Genomic DNA, 27405 nt, shown 5'->3' on the forward strand with positions numbered 1-27405 from the left:
TATATTTATGGGTGATATCGCAAGAGGTTTTCCTTTAGTCAGTAAATTAACAAGCGAGACGTGTGGGTGAATTTATCGAAAGGAAATGAAAACCTCGCGTGATATTTTAATAAGACTATTTCACAAATAGAATAATAAAGATATTATTATCAATTACATTAAGATAACACATGTTGTTTACTTACATCGTATCATATCTCACTTGAATTAGTAAAGAAAGAGTGAAAATAGACTATGCAGGATGTAAGGGGTGTAAGTGCCATTATTTAAACTCATGATTATTCATGCCATAAGGAAGAAAAAATGTCCTTACAATTTTTTTCTAATTGCATTATTTAACTAATTATTAAAGTTTACAATATTAGACGTTTTGCAACGTTGCTGGATAGGGAGGAGTGGGCTTATAAGTACACAGTACAGCTCATGCGGGTACAGATATACCGGTACAGATATTCTGTTCTAATACAGGAGCGGACCATGATAATACTGTTATTTACATAAAACGAGGAGCAAATACAAACTTTCAATCTCATTAATAGAACAATATGGTAAATTTACATTTTATGTAACAATATTGCCCCATTTTTATTGTATATCTAAAAATTAACAATAATGGTTTTCTACACAAAATCACACGAACTTTTTTTCTAATGCAAAATTTTGATCTCTCCCGCTTCCATAAAGCAGTGTCATTTTTAAACAGATTTCTGGTTGTGTGATTTTCGAAACGGGGTAAGAGACTCCTAGTTTCTAAAAAATCGTTGAGAAACTCCTACAAAATTTCCCTGATTAGGTAACCTTCTTTGAGGAAAACGTTGACGGTAGCCTACATCTTTCTTGTCTCACTTGAATTGCGACGACTTTCTCCATAAATTACTAACATGATTTTCCTAAACTGTAAATGACATTGTAAGTTGTTTATCGAATACCCTGTACTGAACTATCATCCGCTCTGCAGTAGACCTATGGACAGGGAGTTTGAACTTAACTGACTCGTGTCTGTGCACAGTACTGCCTGCTGAACACGTTGCCACGTCTCTCATGCCAGAATATTAATAAATTTAAGCATGCATTTTTATTTAACTTCACGAAAACGTAATAGAACACATAAATATTTATTTAAACTAATATTAACTCTTTGCTAGATATACCTACTGATGTAATTTTTTCGTAATTTTACTGACGATATAAGCAGTATAACGCAAATGAAATAAGAAGAGAAAAATTTTTTTCTGGGAAAACTGTCAAGTTTTGTATGGACATTTTTTGATCCTGTGGACCGTCCCCGACGACTTTGAAAAAGACGGCACTTATACCTCTTACACCCTGTATAGAGTCATCTAATGTCAACTATTCTAAGTGCGATGCATAATGACAATTTTGTTATAAACACGATTAAATTTAAAACTATGGAAATTTAATTGGTTTTAATAATAATTATGGCAGTGATATTCTGTGAAAGTGAATTTATATGATATAATTGATACTGAGGAAATTGGTAAATTTTATTTATGACTTCATTGAATTAGATTATGGTGTTCCTCATTGAAATATATATAGAAGCAATAGCCAATCGTCACGGAAAAGACGAAAGTGACAATATTAAATCGACAATAGGCCAATTACAATGGCTCTGATTGAAATTGAACGGATTATTACGCTCCATTGGTAAATTAGCACATGAGCGAAAACGTTGCAGATATTTGAATTGTGATATGCTTTCTTAGAGACACATTTTTGTTTTGTTATGCGAAGTGTAAAGAGAAAGTAGTGTAAAGCTACAAAAACCGATGTCGATTTAGTCTATACATTTTCAGCATCCTGGAAAAAATGTTTATTTTTCTTTATAATATTTACAGTGTTCTTAAAGTAACTACTAGATATTTTAACGCTAGACAAGCGTGTTAAAAATTGGCTATTATAGGCAGCGTGCGAAAAGTAATTTCAACACTAGAGCGAAAAGTATTTTAGTACTGACTTTCAACTGTTTGTTGTTTCCCACCAGATGTCACACGCCTCCAATCGCGATCGATCGATAAAACATTACTTATGAAAATAGCTGTTTTGGTTAAGAAATCTTCACAAATTAAGTAAATTGCTTCAAGAACTATTTTACTGATCAATTCTTCTTCACATCAGGGATTATGCGGTTTGCCTGTTCCGTCTTATTTCCAGCTCTTCCTCGGGCATCCAATGCTCCGTCCTACTTAACAGTGTGAAGAACACGAGTAACAATATTTTTTTTTCTGTGGAGAAACTACCAACACCTCGCACAATCTCCAATCTGGAGGACCAAAGGTTTTTCTGTTATAGTCTCCTTCCCTTAGACGGTTGCCTTTGCTACGGCTTACAAGAATCCTCTTCCCGGGATTATTGTCAAAGTTTTACTTCTCCCAACTATATGAAACAATTAAGCATTAAATGTAATTAAAAAAATTAGGGGGCACTCTGGTGGAACAGAAAAGCTCTCCTATCTGCAGCCGAATGTTGTACCACTGCTTGGTTTTAGTGTGATAAAGATTCACTATTACAATGAGGAAGGATATAGGGAAAGTGTGGAGAATTATCTCTATACCAGCACGGTTCAACGGCTGTCAAAAAAATTGTGTACCACACATATGTTAAAATTATTTTATTTTGTATGTAGGGTTGCTCCAGTCGGCCTGCGGCCTCATTTAGTAAACATCCCTATTCATAAATTAAATCCCATTTTAACACATAACATAAATACGAGTAACTATTTCCATATCCTGTCTGTCTGTCCAGAGCGATTTTTTTCCCTAAGCTGTTGGGCGGGTGTTCGTATTCAGTGTCTACAAGTCTGTTTATCCTAAAGTGAGGCACATGGAATGTGATAAAGTTTCACCAAAAACATCGGACATTCATGTGAAATAAACATACCTATATGGATGGGTTATATTCGACATCAAGTCTCGGATATTTGAAATGTTCGCCACTTTGTTGAAAATATACTGTAGTCCTGAAAGAACATTTGTTGGTAACGAATCCAACAGAGTTACATTTCCCACTCTTTCTCTTCTCTGATGATCATGGAGTCCGAAACGTTCGATTTTTCTGAATCTAGTCATGGTTCAAAAGTAATACCAATAGTAGATCTCGCAACACGTTTAACACTGTGAAATATTAAATCGTACTTTTTAGATAATTGAATCAGTCATTGCAGAAAGGGGATAAGTCATGAAAAACGAGAAAATGAGTTAAGAGTGCCATTGCTTTCTCCAGACCTAGACACACATTTCCATACAGAAATGGGACAAATTTGCTCATTCTCAACGCAAAGCAGAGTACCATAAGCAGTGCAGTCATTGCAGAAAGGGGACAAGTCAGCGACTTACCTTCTTTCTGCACTGACTGATTGGACGTGACGCAACTGAGTATCGTGGATCTAATAAGTTACGCGCCCATCAGCTGATAAGAAAAATGACAGATAAGCTAGAAGTAGTAAGTGACCCAGGGGAAGAAAACTGTGTTATTAGTGGTAAACATAAACGCAATGAAATTAACTACAGCATAAATGTAAATAAGAAAAATAAACTGAAGGCATTGGAACGTCAATTCCATTGGGAAGTCTGTAGCAGCCCGTACGACAGGAGAACAATGTGGGTAAGAAACTACACTTTGTTTGTTTAGACGCAACTTTGGGTCATCAATTTTCAACATTCACAATTTCAAAGACCATACGGCGCACTTCTATTCCTACCATGAAGGTATAGGGCACAAAGCTTCAAATGAAGTGTGTTCCTTCTGAACTACATTGAAAGTAATGTCCCTTCTTCTGTCAAGGAATTGTATCTTTTTTCTGATAACTGTGAAGGGCAAAATAAAAATCATATCTTAATTCGATTGTTGCTTGTACTGGCCCAAATGGGGAGATTTAACAAAATCATTCATTATTTTCCACAACGAGGCCATTCATTTCTTCCCTATGACCGCAACTTTGGTGTAGTGAAGCGCTAACTAAGGAAGACAGACAGGGTATATGTGCCAGACCAATATAATACCTTGATCCACCAGGCAAAGACAACAGATTTTCTGTAGAATCAGTTACTACTGATGATATTTTAAATTTTAAATACTGGTGGCCAGAGTATTAGGCCTACAAGAAAACCACCTGGTCATTAGACACACTGAGGAAGAAAGGGAAAGATAAGAATATGTTTTCTTCAGCACAATTCAGTGAATTTGTTTACTCTAAAGATGATCCAGGATGTGTGACTGCCAGTTTGTTCATTGGTAGTGAAATGAAGAAACACAGATTCTGTATGAAAAACCCAGGTTCTGGACGCATAGTAATGCCTACACAAAAGCATACAATGGGAGAATTCCCATTAATACGAAAAAAACTTTGAGACCTATCGAAAGTGAGGCAATACATTCCATTGGAACACACTTTCTTTTACGAAGAGATACTGAGCTGGCCACCTTGTGACAAGGAATCTACAAATGACGTGGTTTCCAACGTCTAACAATACACTCTTTAACAATTGAAACAAATGATTTTGTGTAGTACTTTAGTGTATTTTTATTAAGCTCTCGTATATGCAGTTCTTAAATATTACTTTAAAAGTAGAGCTTTGATTTAAAACTGTGATATAAAGTCACATATTCGTACATTTCTGTAATACGAATAATGATTAAAATGCAAAAATAAGTATGTAAATGGTGATAGTAATGTAGTAATTACACACAAAACATCGTTATCATTGTAATTATTACCATTTAGTTCGATTTCAAATATTACATTAGCACAAAATGGTAAATTATATATTTTTTTCTTCTATATTTAACAATTCCTTGCAGAAAGGGGATAAGTCATGGTCCGATTAAATAACTTTAAACAAAAGTGTTTGAGATGTCAGATGTCTAACATGATGTATTATACTTCACTATTCATAAACAAAGTAAGAAAAAATATTTATAATGATTACTCCAGTATTGGAAGAAGGAAACAGTTTTTATTGATTATCTCAAAAGTAAGATTTTATGACTTATCCCCTTTCTGCAATGACCGATTCAATTGAATCGGTCATTTGTGATACCACATGAGTCCACATTTTTACGAAAATGAGTTACGGGCACTATAACAATCTTGAGTGGTAGACACATTATTTCCAGTGAAAAGAACTTGAGTCCAATCATTACTAAGCAGTTTTTTAATCTTAAAATATTGAATTCCTTTCAAAACCACATCAGTCCCGGACTCATGTGGTTTTAACGCTGAACGGTTGTTAGATTTTAGTTGCACTAACTGCTGCAAAGAGTTCAATAAAATAGTTCATTACTTACCTATACGAGGACACTCTATCTTCCCTGCGATAGGGATTTCGGTGTAGCTAAACAACTGATTCGACACACTGACAGGATCAACAAACCTTATAAGTATACGAAACTAATGGTAAAATCAAGTAAAAGCAATCAATTCACAGTGACAGAAGTAAAACATGACGATATAATAGATTTCAAGCATTGGTGACCCCAATACTTCAAGAAAAACACATTGTCCATTGCATCTCAGGGTAAAGGCATACATAAAGACTAGAAGGTTTCGTTTGGTATTGCAAACTACAGGATGTTTATATACGATGCTAGCACTCCCGGAGTTGTAGCAATATCAACCTATATTAATGGAGTAGAGACGCATTTATTTAGTCTTTGAAAGCCAAGCAAGATACCACCACTACCTACAGAAAAAGCATAGATTTCAGTGGTGCTCATTCATGAAAAAAAGATGCAGGACATAGGGAAGATCATTCAGTATATCCCACATCTACATGTTGATTTTTATAACATATTGTAATGGCCGACTCACTCACAAGCCTTGGAGACAGAGGCAGATGATTAATTAAAAGAACAATCTGAAAATGAAGATATAAATAACATTGTGTGTTTTGTATGGACTTCTTCTTGTCTTTGTAGAGGAAAATATGAAATTTATGTTATTTCCTTATTATTAACTGAGAATATTTGTGTACTCCTACATTCACATTAAACATATGGCACATTGGTTTGTATACTGTGAAATAGCTGTTTAAGTCGGCTATGATATTTAGAATTTTACTTTGTGAATTTTGAGTCTGAAATAATAATAATAATAATAATAATAATAATAATAATAATAATAATAATATAAATTGATTTAAAACTGTATACTAAAGTATTTTATGCTGCAATTACATAACATTGTATTAGGACACTAGAGTTTTTTTTTATACTTGTTAAAAGAATATGAGTCCAAGGAACTAAAAAAAAAATTTACTATGGTATGAAATGAAATTGCCGGCCGGGTAGCTCAGTTGGTAGAGCAGCTGGCTACGAACTGGAAGGTCCGGGGTTCGATCCTAGGTGGTGACAGGATTTTTCTCGTTGCCAAACTTTCAGAACGGCCCCGAGGTTCACTCAGCCTCCTATAAAATTGAGTACCGAGTCTTTCCCATGGGGAAAAAGGCGGTCAGAGCGTAATGCCGACCACATCACCTCATTCTAGTACCGAGGTCATAGAAAGCTTGGGGCTCTACCTTCATGCCCCCCAAGTGCCTTCATGGCATGTTACGGGGATACCCTTACATTTTACCTTTTTATGAAATGAAATAATTATAATACTATGCTTTTGCAATAAAACAAACTACTTTATGGACCTCCTATAAAAATTTCACAGAGCTAACTTTAAATTCATTAACTGTAGACAGTTTTTTTCTATTTTTCTCAAAACTTACTTTCTGTGACTTATGTTGTATTACAAATGATCGATTCAATTATGTTAATTCATTGTTACAAGATACTATCACGTAAGGTTATTCATTAGTTAGAAAAGGTTATTTCATTTTCACAGAAACTTCCGTTTTACCTATTTAGATATCGTTGTGGGAAATGAAATGAATAAATTACAGCAATTGGCCTACGTTAAGTCCAGTAGTGTCTGTAAATGAAATATTGCAACCTTCCTTTTAAGACAACTTTATAATAACTGTCTACATTCTCATTAAGATATAAAATAGCTTGATTTACATTAATTTAACATTCCTATGCCACTTGTTCTTTGGGACACAGTATTATTCTCCCTCTCGTGCTCTGTGAGTGTTCCGGGAGGGAAACTTGCGTCTATGCTACAAGTTGACGAGTTGAAAATTAATTATCTAAAACCAATAGAAACGTCTCTAAAAATCATTCTCTGAGAGAACTACTTTACTCATGAGTGAACTACATCAGGGTGATAGTAATTGCCTTTATTTGGAAACCCAAAAATATAAGTGAATCAAAGAAACAACACGCTGTGATGAGTTAGACATGTCCAAGCCTCAGTAGGCTTTGAAGTTATGTCTGTGTAGAATCATTTGAGCGATGTGCCAATTATTACGCTCCCGCCATTCGTACTGATACACACTGTCCTGTTTGTTTTCAGGGAGCGAGAGCCCCACATTCGGAGCGGGAGGAGCCACCTTCCCCTTTTCAAAGATTGCACTGGAGGAAATAGTGGCTGGCAGCACCTCACCGCGTATTCTCTCCAATGAAATTTCGGCACCGTATGAAGTACCGCAGTTCCCCATCGAGCAGATAGAGAAGAAACTTGCCATCCAGCGACAGCTTTCCAGCAGGTAGGATCTAGTGCTGCTACTATTGATGTTATTGTTGTTACAAACTATATCTTTCTACTGTCATTAGTGCAGCTACTACTCTTACATTTATTATACTGTCAATGAACTGACGCTCTCAGCGTAAAAGAGGCAACATAAACATAACATTGATGTGAAATTAACGAAGAGAAGCTGCAAGCTGTTGCTCCCCGTTTTTTGAAAAAAAAAAAAAAAAAAAGTAACTTCGGCTAGTAATTGATAACTAAGTATTGTTTATAGTACGATTCATGATTGGAGAGAGAGAGAGAGAGAGAGAGAGAGAGACAAGAATATCAATAGGATATATTAAAAGAAAACGATCGATCTTTTCCTTTTGATATCTTCATTTGCGTTTCCAGTTATCATTTTCATATTATTTTTGTGAAAATGTATGTTTCGGGGCCTATTATTATTATTATTATTATTATTATTATTATTATTATTATTATTATTATTATTATTATTATTGTTATTATTGTTCCATTGTTTTCTGTATTGATGTTATGCATATTTACTGTGTATTTTTATACTGATTGAGTGGAAGGGAAGCCCTTATGGCCTTAACTCTGCCAACACCAGTAAAAGTAAATGAAACAAACAAGTGAACAAGTAATTTAAATTGTAGGAAAGGTCATCGTAGTATCAATATTTATCAGTACAATGCATTTTCAACAGTCTTCGAGGTCTAGTTTTGAATCATGAATAGAGCGTCAACTGCAGCACAAACAAGATGCAAGCGTTCACTAATATAGTCTGTAAACAAGTAATCTTATTTCCGTAACGTTCTGGGCCAGAATCTGCTACTGGCTTACTAATGCTACCATTAATTGTTACTACTGCTTACTTATTAATGCTATTACCGTCTGTTATTACCGAGCTATTACTCCAGTCACTGTTATTACTGCTTGTATTGACTTATTGTACCTACAGCTACTACTGACATTACTGCTATGAAGGCCATATCAGAGATTTATGACTGTTGCCATAAACGTACATATTAAGGCTCATTCACGATGAAAATTAAACATAACGTAAGCATTAACTTAAAAATGTAAGCGTTACGGAAAAATCAAGAACATTCGCGATGGGAACATAAACATAACCGCAAAGGTACTTGGTAACCATGAAAACATAACAACGACGCCATTTCCTCATATTCTGTCGTATACATCAGCGCTCCACGATTGTGTACTGTTTGCAAATCACGTAAGCATAAGCACGAAAGTTTGGAGATTGCAAACTTTCATGTTAACGTCTAACGAAAATGTTTGTAATTGTTCATGTGAATCATTGTGAATGATCCCATATAGGATAACCTGGCCGCAAACGTCTGTGTTTATGTTATGGTTATGTTTAATTTTCATTGTGGATGGGCCTTTAGAGCTTTCAGAGAATTATTACTTCTGTAAGAGACTTGCTGCTGACGTCGCAAATTTTCTGACGATGTCACAGACTTACTGTTGTTATCACTTACTGTTATTACCACTGTTGCTGCTTATGATACAGACTTGCTGCTGCTGTTACTAATTCAACTTATATTTCTTTTAAGTGCTTCAGTTATTCCTTAAGTCAGTCTGAAGTAAGATGTAATACTGTTTAATATTAGCACTTGAAGTTCACTCATTGTTTAGTTTCTTACTGCCAGTTCTTGAATTGAAAAGTAGGAACAACCGTTTGCAATTACTGCAATTCCCGTCCTCTCGTTGTTTCTTTATCCATTGTGAAATATCCTGTAAACATTCAACTAGGCTACCAGCGCAACTTCGAAGCTAGAGAAGTTGCTGTACTCACCTGCTAACTCTTAGCTTTCGGAGTGAAGTTTTATAAATAGGTAACAATAAATAGAATATTTTTCAACAGTTTCTTATAATTGAAAGGGAGGTGAGCTATGTAACTATGTGTATCAAAATAGTATGTGTGATTATTCTGTTTTGTGGATATGTCTCGATATGAGCAGATCATCACTCTTTCTCTTAAACTGTCTGTTTCACGTTGGAATACGGCCATTGTAAGACTTTTCTGCGTTTGTGCTCACTTGGTGTGTTATTTGCTAATCCGTTCTAGTCTGTTGACAGTTTCATCACATACACAACACTGGTAAAATTATGACTGTTGCGAATAAATTGTGTTCGTAGGAGAATTATATTATTTGAGAACTTTTGATAAATTTCATCGCGGGAAGTGATGGTAGCAGACATGAAGTTCTTCACAGACAGGACAGGTTTCCTTTGTTTACCGCTACTTTCAACTAGAAGGAGGCGGTGGACTATTCATGTCCAACGTTACATTTTCGTTTCGTTTCATATTCCTTACAATCCTAAAAAAAGTAAGGTATAGTAAGATCTCGATATGACGCTCTTGAAAAGATGGAATGAGAAGCGCTTTATAAGTAGGATATAGAATTTTCTTAAACACAGACTTTGAAAATACCACGTCAATAGAACGTTTGGAACACTGCTTACAGCTTTCCTATTTTTTTTATTTTGTTAAGGAACATTACTGTATATATCAAAGCTATAAGAGGTGATAAAAAATATTTTGAATATGTTTTCAAAAACTTTTTTTTCGTTTGTAGAGGATGTGCCAAATGGCAGCATGCACTTATTATTATTATTATTATTATTATTTTTATTTTTATTATTATTATTATTATTATTATTATTATTATTATTATTATTATTATTATTATTTTCATTTTTGTATTCTCATGTCGAAAAATGTACAAAATTATATTTTTTAATCATTTAACTATTATTTTTGTAATTATCCTTCATTTATGATCCCAGTGTATATGTACTTAACAAAGTTTGGACTCTCACTTTGAGAGAGGAACAGAAGTTAAGAGTGTTTGAGAATAAGGTGATTAGGAAAATATTTGGGGCTAAGAGAGATGAAGTTACAGGAGAATGGAGAAAGTTACACAACGCAGAACTGCATGCATTGTATTCTTCATATAGAGTGTTAGTTGGGAGACCGGAGGGAAAATACCTTTGGGGAGGCAAGACGTAGATGGGAGGATAACATTAAAATGAATTTTAGGGAATGGGATATGACGATAGTGACTGGATTGATCTTGCTCAGGATAGGGAAAGATGATGGGCTTATGTGAGGGCGGCAATGAACCTGCGAGTTCTCTAAAAGCCATTTGTAAGTAAGTAAGTATACATAACAACGAAAAATGCTTCAGTGTATTAATTTATCATTATGGATAATAAGAGGGTCAGGAATTAAATAATCGTAGATAAAAGCTTTATATATAAGAAAAAAACTCTTTCCCGACTTATGTTTAAATAGTTATTTCATTATTGCATTAAGCGCTCAGCTAATTAAATGAGAGGTGTTCATTATTGCGATCATTCTCAGTTCTATTTGATTTTTGATTGCTCAGTAGTTTTCAGTCTATTGAATTGTTGTACATGTTCTGTCTATATGCCAGGCCTACTCGAATTTGTGTACACACGACAACTCTCAGATGCAGATACGTTGTGGAGAATTCCAGCCTAGGCCGCAGTGACGTCATGCGCACTATGAAGAAACGTGTCGTGCTGTGCTCAAACCATTTTGGACCCTTCTGTTCTAACCTATATTCCATGTCATGCAAAGGCTTTGATGTCGCTCTCCATGTTCAGAAATAGAGCCTTTATCCTTTCTCTAAATACATCTCAGTAACGTCACTGGTACTGTGCAATAGATTTAAATCACTTGATGTAAATATACTCTACAAAATTCCAATACAACTTAAAAATATCAATCTCGATAGATATCAGGTTTGGTTTTGTCGAGATTTTCTTCAGCTGTAAGGCGAATGTTAAGTAATTACATAGCGAGTCCTCGGACTCACCTCGACAAAATAGCATGTCGCTACATAAATTCCACCTATGCTAGCACCATTTGAGACAGAGTCGTTAAATAGTCGATTAAAAATAGAATAGTTCAAATTCCACCTAATAAGTCAGGATTATTAAATATACAAGTGCACGAATTATGAAGTATTAGTCCACATTCTTATGCAATAAAATTGACAATCTTTAGAGTAAATGTGACTTGGAATTTTTCCAAGATTATATCCTCTTCAGAATAATCCACCATTATATTCTCCCGATCTTCGTGGCAAGTAAATTTATGATCAGTATCTCTGCATGACCTTTATTCCTTGCAGTGGCTGGTCAGATCTTCGGTCTCATACGCAGGGAGTCCGCATTCGAGTGAGACCTGGCATTTTTTATTTTAAAATTCCATACTGAGATTCGTGGTGGACTGTGTTACAATTGGGTCCTTCTCGGGGTTCTCCCGTCTCACCATATTAGGCATAAACAACCCTCCGTCCGATCTCCATTCCACTATCATTCCATAGCATTCCCTGAACGTTGGGTGGCAACGCACGAAGAGAGCTGGTCTGGAGACGAGTGGGGCTGCCTGCTCGAAGCCTGGATGTTCAGCGAACCTTAGTGTAGACAGTCGGTGTGGTTTGGAAATACGCCTAGTTTGAGAATAAACATAATATATTCTAGATTGCAGCGACTCCAGTACATACATACATGCAGTGATATAGGGGGAATAGTAAATATTTTAGAAGGTGATAGTATGGGCTGTTCTGAGTAAAGAAGCTCAAAAAAACTTGTGTACAATTTTTAATGGATGCGGAGATACTGCAGTTTTAATGTTAGGCAAAATAAGCATTACAATTGGCAATAAATAAAGACAAATGACTTTATGATTACATTTATTGCTTATTTACATGGTATCAATACAGTTCAATGCACTTTTCTGCTCTGTTGACAAAAATAAGTATGCTCTTCTGACATCATCTTATCGTTCTTTAATGAGGGCAACACTTTCATAAGGCCAGCGACCAATTCGTCCCTTGTGTTTACTTTCTTTTTATACACTTCACCTTACATCCAACCCCACAGACAACAACAGGTCTAGGGACCTTGGTAGCCAATTCACATGACCATCGCGGCCGATCCATCGTTCGGGGAATGTGAGATTTAGATGCTGTATCACTTGACGGCTAACAAGTTACAGTGGCTGCGTCATTCTGGAAAAACAGGCCCATCCTTGTAGCAGAGGGAACTACAAAGAGCTGTTTCTCTATACTCATTAAGAACGGTGCTGTCCTCAGACGATCTCAGAAGAGCGATACGTACTATTCTTTTGTATGTAGTCATTAGTCCGTAACCATTTGTCGTTCCTTCATACCATTCGTAAAGGTTGCTGTGCGTAACATTCAGACAGCTCTATCTCCACGCCCATTGGAAAATTGGACACATGGTTATAAGAACTTTTTTACTCAGAATAGTCCTTATCACCACTCCCTAGAATATACTATTCCTTCGAAATCATCCTGTATACGTACTTACTTACATACATACATACATACATACATACATACACCGTCATTTAAATACCTGTCTCTTCCTGCCTAATGCATTTATCTACCCTTCAGCTCACTTGAAAAGGCACAGCAGCTAATACGTAGACTGCAGAAGTGCCCATTCCATGCATTCTGCGAATCTTTGGTACAGTTCATAATTAATTTGAATACGTAGCATTCTGCACAGGGGATAATAAATAACATTGTCAGTTGATAGCTCTCCTTCGTAAGTAACAGCATTATCACCGTAACTCTTTTTTACTTGAACACACAATCATTCTCAGAAGAGCAAAATGGGATGAAATTATGTACATTTACGTCATAATTAATTAACTCCTTCTTATGGTGTTATTGTACTCCATTATTAGTTGTTAGTTTAGTTATGTTGACATTCAGTTGTTTCCGGGATGTGGTAAAGTTTAACCGATAATTGCATCATTCCATATAATACAGTAGTAATTAAACTATATATCAGGATCGTGTATTATATTTACACAATAGAAATTGTGTGTCAACATGACCTCAATCTGAAGTTTCTCATTGTCCAGTTGTTACGAAATTGCGCATATGTTTATGACCTATATTATAAAGTTTTGTCATCTTCCACTAAGCTCTGTAGGTTTTCAGAGGAAGTGAGGCCTTGACTTTTTTCTTTGCCGATGACGAATATGGTTCATACTTCACATAGTATGAATAGTCCATCTTTCTCATTCAGATCGAGACATGAATTTGCTTGAATGAAGAACTTCACTGTCAGCCATTACTCTTTTATTTTTTCGAAAAGAAATGTTGTCCAATGCTTGGTTATTTATTAGCGTCTCATCGTAGAAAGCTTTATATTCTGTGTTAAATGAACTTACTATAGGCCTACATGGCGTCTCTCTCTGAAACGGATCGAAACTAGATCTGCCATATTGTTTTTTTTTGGGGGGGGGGATAAAACCAAAAAGTGCTTCTTATTTAGTACTGTAATATATTGTCTTAGAAAATTTTATAATTTTCAGTTCATTGAGTTTATATGTCACCTGCTTCCGAAGCGGATGGAGGAGGTACAGTCCCAGAAACAAAAAAATGGCCCGATTCTTGATGCTCCTTACAGAGCACAACGATGTAACAACGGTTTCCAAACCGGTATTATTTGAATAGTATTCATTCATTCATTCATTCATTCATTCATTCATAGTGTTCTGCCCAAACGCAGGTTTTTCACTGCAAAACCAGCGTTCTCCAATCTTTCCTATTTTATGCGTTTCTCTTTGTCTCCTCATATGATCCATATATCTTAATGTCCTCTATCACCTGTTATCTTCTTCTGCCCGAACTCATCTCCCGTTCACCATTCCTTCCAGTGCATCCTTCAGTAGGTAGTTTCTTCTCAGCTAGTGTCCCAGCCAATTTATTTTCCTCTTCCTGATCAGTTTCAGCATCATTCTTTCTTCACCCACTCTTTCCAACACAGATTCCTTTCTTACTCTGACTACAAAGTTCAGGGTTCGCATACTGTAGAGGAAAGAGTTTTAAAATTAATTATGGAAGTTAATTTCGTTTTTCACCATTCTATTTTGCTGCGCGATTTATAAATATGATATAGATATTAATCTCTGTTAAGAATAGATAAATTTTCATAGCATCTTTTCAATTATTGCCTTTCGGTTTACGACAACAATCAAAGTAAAATGAATTTCAGTAACTGCCGAAGCGATCTCGCGTGCCACTGCTTTGGAGCACAATGCGTGCGCATTGCGTTGAACCTGGAACTTGGAAAATTGAGGCGGGTATTTTTGTTTCTGCAACTGTAAATGCTACCCTATATAGTGATCCAGAACTTACAGAAATTAAACGTCATGGAATTGGTCTAGGACAGTGGTCGACATTTCTTGACTCGTAAGTCAAATCCTTAGCACACAAGCAGGGTGGATCGGTAAGGCATGATCTCCCTCTCTACCCTTAGCCATCGCTTGTTCATTCAAAGATACGCAGTGTTCAAGTAAACACGAAAGGATCAGTTGTAAAATCAAAAAGAATTTCACGTATGAAAGACAACCATCTTGTTGCTGAGTTGCTGCAAGAAACTTGACTCCTAATTTTTATTAGTTAATTACACATCATCTTAGTGTTTAAATTGTGTATAAAAGAACAGAAAAAAGAAATAAAATCATACGAAACTGAAAAATAAAAGAACAAGTATAATTATATTGATGTAAACTTGAACTTTTTCGTAGATTGGGTATGTTCACTGTCCTCTGCGCACACTAGACTCGCAATTTTAGTGAAGGTGTTTCGCGACTTCTCTTATACCTCTGTCCTTTCGCTTCCCCGTTGTGTTTTGCGGGCTATATTTTATATGATGTCATCTTTGCCGATCACTGGTCTAGTGCCTCAGGATAACAAAAAGAGACTAGAACAACTACACTAGTGGAAAGTGAAAAATTAACACCTCTACAGAAACACCACATTCGAATGGGACATTGTTAAAGGGCAGTAAATGCAATGATTAAAAGTGATGTGCTGTGCTGTGGACAGAGTAGGAACCAAGTACTAAGCATGAGAACTCTGAGCCCATAACAACTGTAGTTTTGACGTGATGAAAGAGTATTTTGTTGTTTCGAGCATCGTACTGTGTTTAGTAAACATTGTAAACATGCCAGGACTGAGTTGACAAGCAGAATTCGTGCAATTAACTGAGTTTGATCTAGGTCGTATTATGCGTCTGCGGAAGGCTGGATGGTGCTTCCGAAGAATTTCCCAATAGGTTGGACGTGAAGTGTCTGCTGTGTATCATTCATTGTTGGTGCCGGTGGTTCAAGGATGATGCACATGGCTCGCTATCCCGGTTCCGGACGGCAGCGGCATACGGATTCACGTCCGGACCTCCAGCCGCATCAGACAAGCAGCATGTTGACCACAGCACAGATTAGGGCCAATGTTGCACCCAGGGTGTTAGCTAGGACCATCAGCAACCGTTTACTGGAAGCTGGGCTACGATCAGGGGTGCCGCTCTCCAGGCTTCTTCTCACACTTCATCACCTTGCAACTCGCCTCGGATGGTGTCCCTAAAGACGCAACTGGAGGGGAGAATGGCGGGGAATTATGTTTAGTGATGAGAGCAAATTCTGTCTTGGCGCCAGTGATTGTCATTTGCGAGTGCGATGTCGACCAGGAGAGTGGCAACGACCAGAGGGTACAGGACCTCGTGGCATCATGGTGTGTGGAGCAATAGCGTACAATTAGCGTAGCCTACGTCTCTGGTGTTTGTTGAGGGAACACTGACCAGTGCACGATAACACATCATCAGCCCATTCTGTTGCCGTTCCTACAACGTCAGGAAGATGTACTCTTTCAGCACACACTTCTTGTGCCAACGCGCTCTGTAAGGTGTTCGTCGACTGCTCTGGCCAGCACGATCACCAGACCTGTCCTCATTGAAGATGTGTGGGACATGATGGGACGACGTCTGATCCAGTCTGCAATACCAGCAACAAACCTCTATCAACTGCAACAACAGGTGGAATTAGCGTTAAACACTAATCCCCAAGATGGCATTCGACACCTCTATTCGTCTCTATGCACGATTGCAGGGCTGCATTGTAGCTAAAGGAGGCTATACAAGATACTGAAATTGTTTTTCTAACAATTTGTAGCTCTGTCCATAAGTGTATGACTCTGTGATCATGATCATATACATTATACAGCCTGTATAATTATCCAATAAAATTTCATTCATGTGGGACCTTTACTTACGGGTGTTCATTTTTCATTTTCCACGACTGTATTATGTTGAACACTCTTCGTAATGTTATACATAATGCGTGGAATCAATGGTGGGATTTAATTAATTGTAAAGAAGGAAGTTATGTTCATATTCGCTCTGTTTTATTCGAAGTAGCTACATTCTTCTAACTTCGATTCTAGTGGTACAATCAAACGAAGATAGGAAAGATTCGTGCAATGTTTTACAGACGATTCATTTTGCCATCTTAAATGGATACGATGTTACCGAAGCATCTTCATTTCAGAGAAAACTTTACTTTCTGGAATAGTAAGTAGTCGTTGAGCGCGAAATGTAGAGAGGGGTGGTTGAGCAAGTTTGGAGTATTATTTTTTGGCCAGAAACTTCTGTACAACTGCTGTCCTGTGAAATGGCGCGTTGTCGTGGAGCAAGAACAGCGGTCGTGTTCGAGCCTTGCATGAACAAATCGCTTTTACAGTTGTTCCAGAACTCTCAGACAATGCTTTCCAGTTACAGCCGCAATAGGTGGTACAGATTCTTGGGCGATAATTTCTTTGCAATCGTGGAAGCAAATCAGCATTGTCTTGAATTTATTCTAAAGACACAGTTCCTTCACTTTCGGCCAGTTTTTCGACTTCCGTTCTGCATTTCAGTGCTTCGTTTGAAAGTCGAAATCATAACGTTTTATAGATTGTGGTACTTGAATCAAAGAATTATGTTTTGTTTTTTTATTATTATTTTTAATCTCCTTTCTGGGCTTTACAAGCCAGTGCCCGTAGGGAAGAGATAATTGTTTTGTATCACACGGAAGGACCTCCCTGGTGAGAGATTAGCTCGACACAGTCAACACTAACACTTATATATAGACAACGAATAAAACGTCCGGGGTAGATGGAAAGTAAATTCCAATTCCAATTCGGCATTCGCCTTTGCGAGTGAAAAAAAAAAAAAAAATCCACACTCAGATTGTACGATCTCGGGATTTTATTCCGGACCTTTCATATGTAAATCCGAGACGATACTACTTAGACCACCCCGCTCCGTGAATTTTGGTTTTACCAGACAAAATTACATTTTCTTTCTAAATACACCCATGTGCTACACAACTGCTGGATTAAAACGCAGCAGTAAATTTTGGACCCAGAATATATTACAACTTTAGAGCTGACCCTGACGTGAGCTACGTGTACATGACATACACAGATGTAAGAAACAAGTTAGATTAATTATTTTATTTTTCTTAACCCATTAAGGCCCACAATAGCATATCATAATTTATTTTAATATTTTATTACTAAACGAACTCGGATGCATTATTCCAATATGCACGCGCCGAATTATCGAAAAAAAAAGTCACATTTGAAATATACAGTGTGTCCTATACATAAGACATTGGGGCTATATGAGAAATCTACTAGTATATTAATTTACATTACTAAGAAACAGTTTCTTTCACGTCTTCATTAATTTTATAATTTGTGATATTTCTCAAAACATTTGGCACAGAGTCCCCTTTACACTTCACAGACATTGTTGTCGGCTTTCCCTTCGGACAATAGGCACACCGAAGTTATTTTCCAGATGGATTTTTTCGCTATGAAATTCCCAATGTTGTTGAACCTGACGTCCATAAGACATTTTCTTTTCGATTCTGGCCCGGTCTGGGTTTCCGTGTATCACTACACTTCAAGAAAAACCTTGCCAGTCTGAAGTATAATAATAATAATAATAATAATAATAATAATAATAATAAATGTATTGTATATCATATAGTTACTAATATTATAAAATAAGTTGATTACTTACTCTCTTCGAAACATAAGCAAGTCAAGAGCATCCAGTTCAGCAGTAGTGTAGAGCTTCCAGGATGCTACCACCATGGTGTCCAAGATATTTGTGAATAGAGGGAAGTACCACTTCTTGCCGGATTTGGTATACAGCCATCAGGTTATCGAATAGGTCAGCTCCATTCTTGTACTTGTTATAGGAACTAATGCAGTGTGGGATTGTCCTTCGTTGCACTTCTCCTTTAGGGTCGAGAGATTCAAAACTGGTGACAACTGTTAAAACTTTGTTATCATTCCCGCGAACTATGCCAATATTATTATTTGTATCCAAACATTTGTCGATAGCCCCTCTTTCTTTTTCTTCATTTCGGAAGATGGTTTGATGGACATTTTTCAATGCGATTTCACTCGAACAGTTCCTGTTACAAAGAAACCTTTTTCTTTCATCATGACAGCTAGTTTGTAGGATGTGAAAAAGTTATCCATATAAATAGCATGTGGCTTAGGGTATTCAATTATGGATGCAAGACATTCCACAAACCTAAATGACAATGGTTTATTATAGTTATCCTTTTTTCCCTGGTATGACAAAATCTGAAAAGGATAACCAACATAACTATATAGCATCCAGAGTTTGTACCCAAATTTTACTGGTTTTCCCTCATATACATTTTCAGTGTGTGCCTGCCGTAATACTTCACCATCTTTTCGTCAATTAATAACTTATCACAAAAAAAAAAATATTTATTCAGAGATTCAATAGCTAAATCATACAATGACCTCACTTTGTAGTATCTATCTTCTTTGTCAATGCTGCTGTTGTCATTCAAATGAAGGTTCTTTTTTTATATGTTGGAATCTATTACGTGATATGCTGTCAGCAATAATTTCCACACTCCAATCTGGAGAAAGATCTCCCTTGGAAGAGTGATAATATCAAAATTGCAGCCGAGCAGAGCATAGGTTATTATGAAACTAAGAAAAAGAAACCGTAGTTTGATAAAGATTATTGCACGGTAGTAGAAAGAAAGAAAAAGGCAAAATTGAAATTCTTACAGGATGCAGTTGAAGCGATTAAAAACATGTTTATTTCAATGAAAGACGGGAAACAAGTCATACACTTTGGAATAAAGAGAGAGATTACTTGAAGAAGAAATTCAATGAGATAGAAACAAATAGTAAGAACAAAAACTTTAGAGATTTATACCGGTATAAGGGCATAAAGGAATTTAAGAATGGATATCAGGCAAGAGGAAATGTGGTCAAGGATGAGAATGGTGACTTGCTTGCAGATTCTCATGCAATCCTGAACAGATGGAAAAACTATTTTTGGCAACTACTAAATGTACATAGGCCAAATAGAAATGATCGGGATGAAATTCAAATACAAACTGCTGAGCCATTTATACACGAACCTACACTTTCTGAAATCGAAATTGCCATAGAATATCTGAAAAAGTACAAGTCTCCAGGTATCGATCAAATTCCAGCAGAATTAATACAAGAGAGTGGAAGCGCATTATCTAGCGAAATTTATAACTTTGTACTTACTATTTGGGAAAAGGAAATTGTACCAGAACAATGGAAGAACTTCGTAATTAATTGTATCTACTTTTAAGAAGGGAGACAAGACTAAATGTGGTAACTTTCGAGGAATGTCACTTTTGTAGACGTCGTACAATTTTGTACAATATTCTTTTGAGAAGATTAATTCCATATGTAGATGAATCATCAGTGCGGTTTTAGGCGTAGGTAATAGATCGACTATTGATCAGACTTTTTCTATTCGACAGATATTGGAGAAAAAATGGGAATATAAGGGTACAGTTCATCAGTTATTCATAGATTTCAAAAAAGCAAACGACTCGGTTAAGAGAGAAGTTTTATATAATATTCTTACTGAATTTGATATTCTCAAGAAACTAGTTCGATTAATTAAAATGTATCTCAGTGAAACGTACAGCAGAGAGTCCGTATAGGCTTGTTTCTGTCTGGTGCTTTTTCCAATTCACTGCGGCCAAAAGCAAGGAGATGCATTATCACTTTTACTTTTTAACTTTGCTCTAGAATATGCCATTAGGAACGTCCAGGTTAACAGAGAGAGTTTGAAATTGAACGTGTTACATCAGATGTCGTGACAATGTTAGGAGAAAATCCACAAATAATTAAGAAAAACACGGGAATTTTACTTGAAGCAAATAAAAATATAGGTTTGGAAGTAAATCCAGAAAAGACAAAGTATATGATTATGTTTCGTGACAGAATATTGTACGAAATGGAAATATAAAAATTGGAGATTTATCCTTTGAAAAGTCCACACCTGTGGAGTAACGGCTAGCGCGTCTGGCCGCGAAACCAGCTGGCCCGGGTTCGATTCCCGGTTGGGGCAAGTTACCTGGTTGAGGTTTTTTCCGGGGTTTTCCCTCAACCCAATATGAGCAAATGCTGGGTAACTTTCGGTGTTGGACCCCGGACTCATTTCACCGGCATTATCACCTTCATTTCATTCAGACGCTAAATAATCTAAGCTGTTGATAAAGCGTCGTAAATAACCTACTGAAATAAAATAAAAAATTCTTCGAAAAGGTGGAAAAATTCAAATATCTTGGAGCAACAGTAACAAATACAAATGACACTCGGGAGGAAATTAAACACAGAATAAATATGGGAAATGCGTGTTATTATTCTGTTGAGAAGCTTATATCATCCAGTCTGCTGTCAAAAAATCTGAAAGTTAGAATTTATAAAAGAATTATATTATCGGTTCTTCTGTATGGTTGTGAAACTTGGTTTGAGAGAGGAACAGAGGTTAAGGGTGTTTAAGAATAAGGTGCTTAGGAAAATATTTGGGGCTAAGAGGGATGAAGTTACAGGAGAATGGAGAAAGTTACAGAACGCATATTCTTCACCTGACATAATTAGGAACATTAAATCCAGAAGTTAGAAATGGACAGGACATATAACACGTATGGGCGAATCCAGAAATGCATATGGAGTGCTAGTTAGGAAGTCGGAGGGAATAAGACCTTTGGGGAGGCAGAGACGTAGTTGGAAGGATAATATAAAAATGGATTTGAGGGAAGTGGGATATGATGTTAGAGATTGGATTAATCTTGCACAAGATAGGGACCGATGGCGGGCTTATGTGAGGGTGGCAATGGACCTCCGCGAAACGAGCGGGCTCGGATTCAAATCGTGGTTGGGACAAGTTACCTGTTTGAGATTTTTTCCGGGGTTTTCCTTCAACTCATTAAGAGCAAATGCTTGGTTAGTTTCGACGCTGGACCTCGGACTCATTTCGCTGGTATTATCACCTTCATATCACTCAGACTGTAGATAACCATAGCAGTTGATAAAGCGTTGTAAAATAAAGACATTTTTTTAAAAACCCATACTTACCTTCTAAAGCAACTGTAAAAACAAAAACAAAAAAATTACATTTAAAAAATTCAGGTTCACTTTTATAAGTTTGGATATAATATGGTGATTTATCGTAGGCTTAACTTCTTTCTGAATGTTTCCGAAAACTACAGTACCGATGTATGGGAGAGTGTTATTTGTTGAGATTAATGTATTTTGCACATGTGTATATTAATTTGGTGCATAATTCCTTAGCGATTTTTCATAAGTTTACTATACACTTAGATACACATAAAAGAGAAGTCAACCATCAACATTAGATTCTCCTTCACTATTTACAACAGCCTGCCAACGATGAAGTAGTTTTTCGATTCCACGCCTGTAGAAATCGCGTGGTTTAGACTTAAAGAAGTAGTCAAGCCATGTGCGGAGCACATTTTCATCCGGAAAGGAAATTCCTTGAAGGTTGTTCGATAGAGAGCGGAAAAGGTGAAATATGAGGGCGCAAAACAGGTGAATAAGGTGGGTGCGGAATAACTTCCTAACCCAACTCCTGGATAGTGCTTTGTATCAGGTTAGCAGAGTGCGGACAGGCGTTATCGTGGAGTACCATCACTTGGTCGTTGCGTTTGCAAGACGTCTCAATTGGTAGCAATAAATGTTGGCAGTGATGGTTACAACTCGGGGAAGCAATTCGTAGTACAGCACATCCTCGCAGTTCCACCATATGCATAACATCTTTTGTGGATGCGCGCTTGCCTTTGTACGGGGAGTTGCTTTTTGTTCGGGCTCAACCATTCTTTTCTTTTCCTTACGTTAGCATAAAGACACCATTTTCTCGTCACCAGTAACGATATTGGATAGGAATGTTCGATGTTGTTCACAAGCCAATCGATGACGAGCAAGCAAAGATGCACATATGACACCCGCTGATTTTTATGGTTTTGGCTTAGAGCATGTGGTATCCATACACCTGATTTTTGAACCTGGCTCATTGAATGTAAATGTCGCACGATGGTGGAATTATCACAATTCATCACATTTGTCAGTTCTCGAGTACATTGACGTGGATCATTGTGGATTAATGTGTTTAAACGGTCTTCATCAAACCCCGAAGGTCTTCCTGAACGTCAAAACGACCCTCATTAAAACGAGAAAACCATTTCCTTGTCGTGATCTCTCCAATAGCTTTGTCCCCATACATAGCGGAAATGTTTCTGGCCGCCTCCGCTGCTTTCACCCCTCTATTGAACTCAAAAAGGAGAATATATCGGAAATGTTCCACTTGACACTCTAGCGTCTAGTTACTTTCGAACTTACTTTTGTATGCCTGTAATATATAATTATAATGTTTGACGAAGCGGATAAACAGCAACATGCACTATATCATTTGAATAGCATCTGTAAATTGTTTAACCTTAAAATCCCCCCTCCCGCCCCCCCCCCCCTTAAAATGACATTCAGTACCAAACATCCCATCAGAAGTAAAATTTTAATTGAAAACGAAATTTTGGAATAAGTTTCAACATTTATTTTGGAATTTCAAATATCGTTTGATAGAGAAAAATATGGAAGTGAAATTAAAGAATTACTAATCATTATATACGGGAGAAGAGTTCAGGGCAGAAGGAGATATCAGATAATAGACGACATTAAGATATTATATGATCATATGCGGAGACTAAGAGGGAGGCAGAAAAAGGAAAGGCTGTAGAATGTGGGTTTGCAGTGATAGACCTCGCTTGGGCGGAACACTATGAATGAATGAATCATTAGGCCTATATGAAACATTAATAAGGAATGTAAGAGATAAAACTAGGAAGAATACGCAACATAAAATCTGCAGTAAGATGGCTTTACCAACATGGCTACCATTTATGGAACGAATCATATGACAGAAGAAAAAACGAGATCTACAGAGAACAGAAGCGGCCGAAATGCACTTTTTAAGAGCTGTAAAGGGCTGTGGTTTGCTGGATCACATTCCAAATACTGAAATTAGAAATTACCTCAAAGTAGAGGATATTACACATAAACTAACTCGTTACAGAGTTGATTGGATAATCCGCATGGAGGAAATACAAGAATACCGGATCCCAAAACAAGCACTAAAATATTATTACTCCTCCGGCCCGGCCGCCGACACAGAGGACAACCTAGGAAGAGGAAGAAAATGTGAAGACAGAACAGACTAAGGGTAAAGATAAGGACGATGATGAATAGCAGTACGGTAGCTAGTTATATTTGATTATTAATTTCAAGAGAGATATTCGTTACGCTGAGCATGCGTGTGCACACGAGTGATTGGAGCTTATCTGCAACGGATCATGTGTGCAGTTCATACTGACTTCGTGACTGCCCTCACGTAGCTCGTTGGGGATGAGCAATGTGTCAACAAGCGCAGCTGTGATTGTCAGTTTAACGAAAATGTTAATGAATAATTAGAATAGAATAAGGATTGGGCATGGTGTTCTCTCCCGTGAGAATCGTGAACTGCTAACATTGGACATTCAAAAGTCAAGCGTTCAGCATGGTGCAAGGACTAGTTACGCATAGTATAATTAGACCTCGGATTTCTAGGCCCTTCAATACCAAATTTTACGCATCTAAAATAGGCTCTCAAATGATGAAAATAGGTACTAAAAATACAGTTTTATGCATCTGAAAGTACAATTTTAGGCAGCTAAAAATATGATTTTTATGTACTTAAAATGTGTTTCTAGCCATTAAAACTACCCATAGCTATAAAAATCCATCGGCCTCATTGCTTTATCACTGCTGATACATAAGTGTTAATATTACAATTAAATTAATTAATTTACCAATGAATTAATGATTAAGAAAATTGTTCATAATTGACACTGCAATACATAACAAGCTTTTTCTCTCAATATTCTGGTGAAGAATGGATAGAACGGAGAAAAAATTTCTCCGGCACCGGGATTCGAACTTGGGTTTTCAGCTCTATGTGCTGACGCTTTATCCACTAAGCCACATGCCGGATTGAATCCTTCTCAGTTTAAGTTATACCTCTCTGTTCCCCTACCCTCATGTACTGTGCCACAGAATATGTGACAGTGGCACAATGTCCAACACTATGTACAGAGGTGCACTCATTACGAGTGACAAAGTGGCCGGGGTCCGACGGAACAAGACGCCGCGCCGCACAGTGGTTCCAAATACAAATCTAGCAGGACAAAATTAATAACTCTCCTCGTTTCTAACAGATTTTTATAAAATTTTGTATACAGGTTACAAATGGCATTTTGCATTTGCGTGTAAACTCTGATTACGATTGGATAAAATAAACCACCCTTTTACAGGGGTTGAAATTTAAAGAACTATAATAATTTTACAAAACCGATTTTCGCAGGGATTGGAACGAAATCACAAATGCATTATATACTTTCTATTTGATTTTAATGTGTGACAGATGCTAAAACTACACAACAGTTGTACATACTGAGTCAAATATCATTTAATTTTTTTAATACAATAGCCTACATATTAATACAATTTTAACAAAACCGCTAATTCTGGTTAAATAATCCTACATTTGAAATATTTACAGATATTTGAGAGAGTTGTAACTCTATTAATTTTCAAACATCATCATCTTGATCATCATCATCACCATCACCATCGTGATCCTGGAGCAGTCTCAGTAGGTCTGCATCAGAAGATACACTTTTTCTACTCTTTTGGCGTTAGATACGAAGACTGCTTACCATCGGGCCAGAGGAAATTCCATCAAATCGATCGTCGTATCGGCTCTACAAAATTTGCGCGCGTGATAAGCTTGTTCCCTGAAATTCTTGTAATCTTTATATCGGACTGCTTGGGGTTCCTCGGACATCATCCCAACTGAAGTACGGCTTCCTTTATCAAATGCGCACCATGGGTAAGTATTTTATGCACACTTTGCCGCATGTAATGCCACTTATATTTTTGGATGTATAATTCTACAGTGCCCAAGCAGTATTTTTTTTGAAACTCTCCAATATTAATACCGTACCCACTGGCGATTGTTTTAAGCAGTGGTCGGCAAAGATTACGTCATATAAAATGGAGCCCGCAATACACAGCGAAGGGGAATGTAGGAGAGAAGGATATCCAGATTGCTTAACGTTGAACATTGAATCACGCCTTACCTCTCTCCCCTGCTTGTATATTAAGGGGCTAATTCGCGAGTTACGAAATGACGACGAAATGATGGTTCCAAATCACCGAATCAAGCCTTCATCTACGCCAATAGTTTCTGATGCCAAACCTGGATCTTCAAAGAACCTCCGCGCGCTAATCCCGACATTAGTCGTACCAAATTCTGGTTTGGGAATGTCGACATAAAGTCCCATTTCTTTACGTAAGCGATCTTGTTTTTTCTTTCATTCATTTTCGTGACCCTTTCTGTGTAAAAACTTAACACTTGCTTTATCATTTGTGCTGCATCAAGCCTGTATGTTGATCTCAAATCCATTTCTACGACAAGAGCAAGCTCATCAACCGAGTGTGTTTCCAGCAAAGGCTTCAGCTTCCTCTTCTGACTTTTCTCAGGACATTCATGAAACGGCTTTTGTGGACGATTTTTGTTTTTTCTTTGCTAGACACAGTCTATTTAAAAAAAGTCATTTTAACACTTAACCAATCCTAGTATTTCCTTAAGAAAATTTTTTTAATACGTAGAGGCAATTAGTCCATTGCTCTTTAAGTTTCATTCAGAATTCAGCACTTTTTTCTGCACTAATTTACGATCATGTCCCTCAGAATCTCCTAAACCATTTTCATTAATACATACTCGCGCACACACACACACGCACACACACAGGCTAATCTTCTTAAAATATTATTTTCTTTTCACGAAATGTCAACTAGTTCTCTTCTTGGAATTCCTTTCATCATCACTAAAATATAAATAAAAGGAGAAGGTGGTTGAAGTTGGTTATAAAACCTTTATAATTACATACCTAAATGACTAATGTAAATGCTGAACCTGCTTTGACAGTGGCCTTTGCTTTTGCGGGCCTGCTACAGCAAATACAATTTTAAAAATTTTCATGTAACACTTCTCTATGTATTAATGAGTATTATAACTAAATAACACAATGTTAAAGTTCGAAAATGCACTAAAAATGTAGGGAAATACCTGTAGTTTTATTCATCGAAACTCGAAGAGGATTGGCAACATATTATATCTTCATACATCGATGTTCCGAAGGTAACTTGCCGTGCGATGCTAACGAGAATAGAATGTCCGTGCTGAACACTTGACTTCTACCTGTTCCTGCGCAGAGTACAATAATTTTTATGGAAAACTGAATACGAATCGTAGGTCCATAACTATTTAGGATTATAGAACTGTAGTATTTATATTGTTTTGAAGTTCAAACTTTTATACCTTTTGTCCAGTCAGATTTGAATTTGGAACCACTGTGCGCCGTCTTGAATCACGAATCATATTACTGTGATGTACTGAAGTATATAATGATATTTTCGTGCAGAAATTCTGCATTACTATGTGGT

The 27405-nt window shown here is 36.8% G+C and overlaps 1 protein-coding gene across 6 annotated transcripts in view; it reads left to right on the forward strand.

Annotated features, from left to right (window-relative positions):
* Positions 1–27405, forward strand: part of AMPdeam (AMP deaminase) — a 343486-nt gene that overhangs the window by 161906 nt on the left and 154175 nt on the right. For all 6 annotated transcript variants that reach the window (XM_069841642.1, XM_069841644.1, XM_069841641.1 and 3 more), the window contains one exon: positions 7421–7613. In XM_069841642.1, coding sequence (XP_069697743.1) covers positions 7421–7613 — 193 coding nt within the window. The remainder of the gene's footprint in view (positions 1–7420; positions 7614–27405) is intronic.

Source organism: Periplaneta americana, chromosome 12, assembly GCF_040183065.1.
Source record: "Periplaneta americana isolate PAMFEO1 chromosome 12, P.americana_PAMFEO1_priV1, whole genome shotgun sequence".
NCBI classification, from domain to species: domain Eukaryota; kingdom Metazoa; phylum Arthropoda; class Insecta; order Blattodea; family Blattidae; genus Periplaneta; species Periplaneta americana.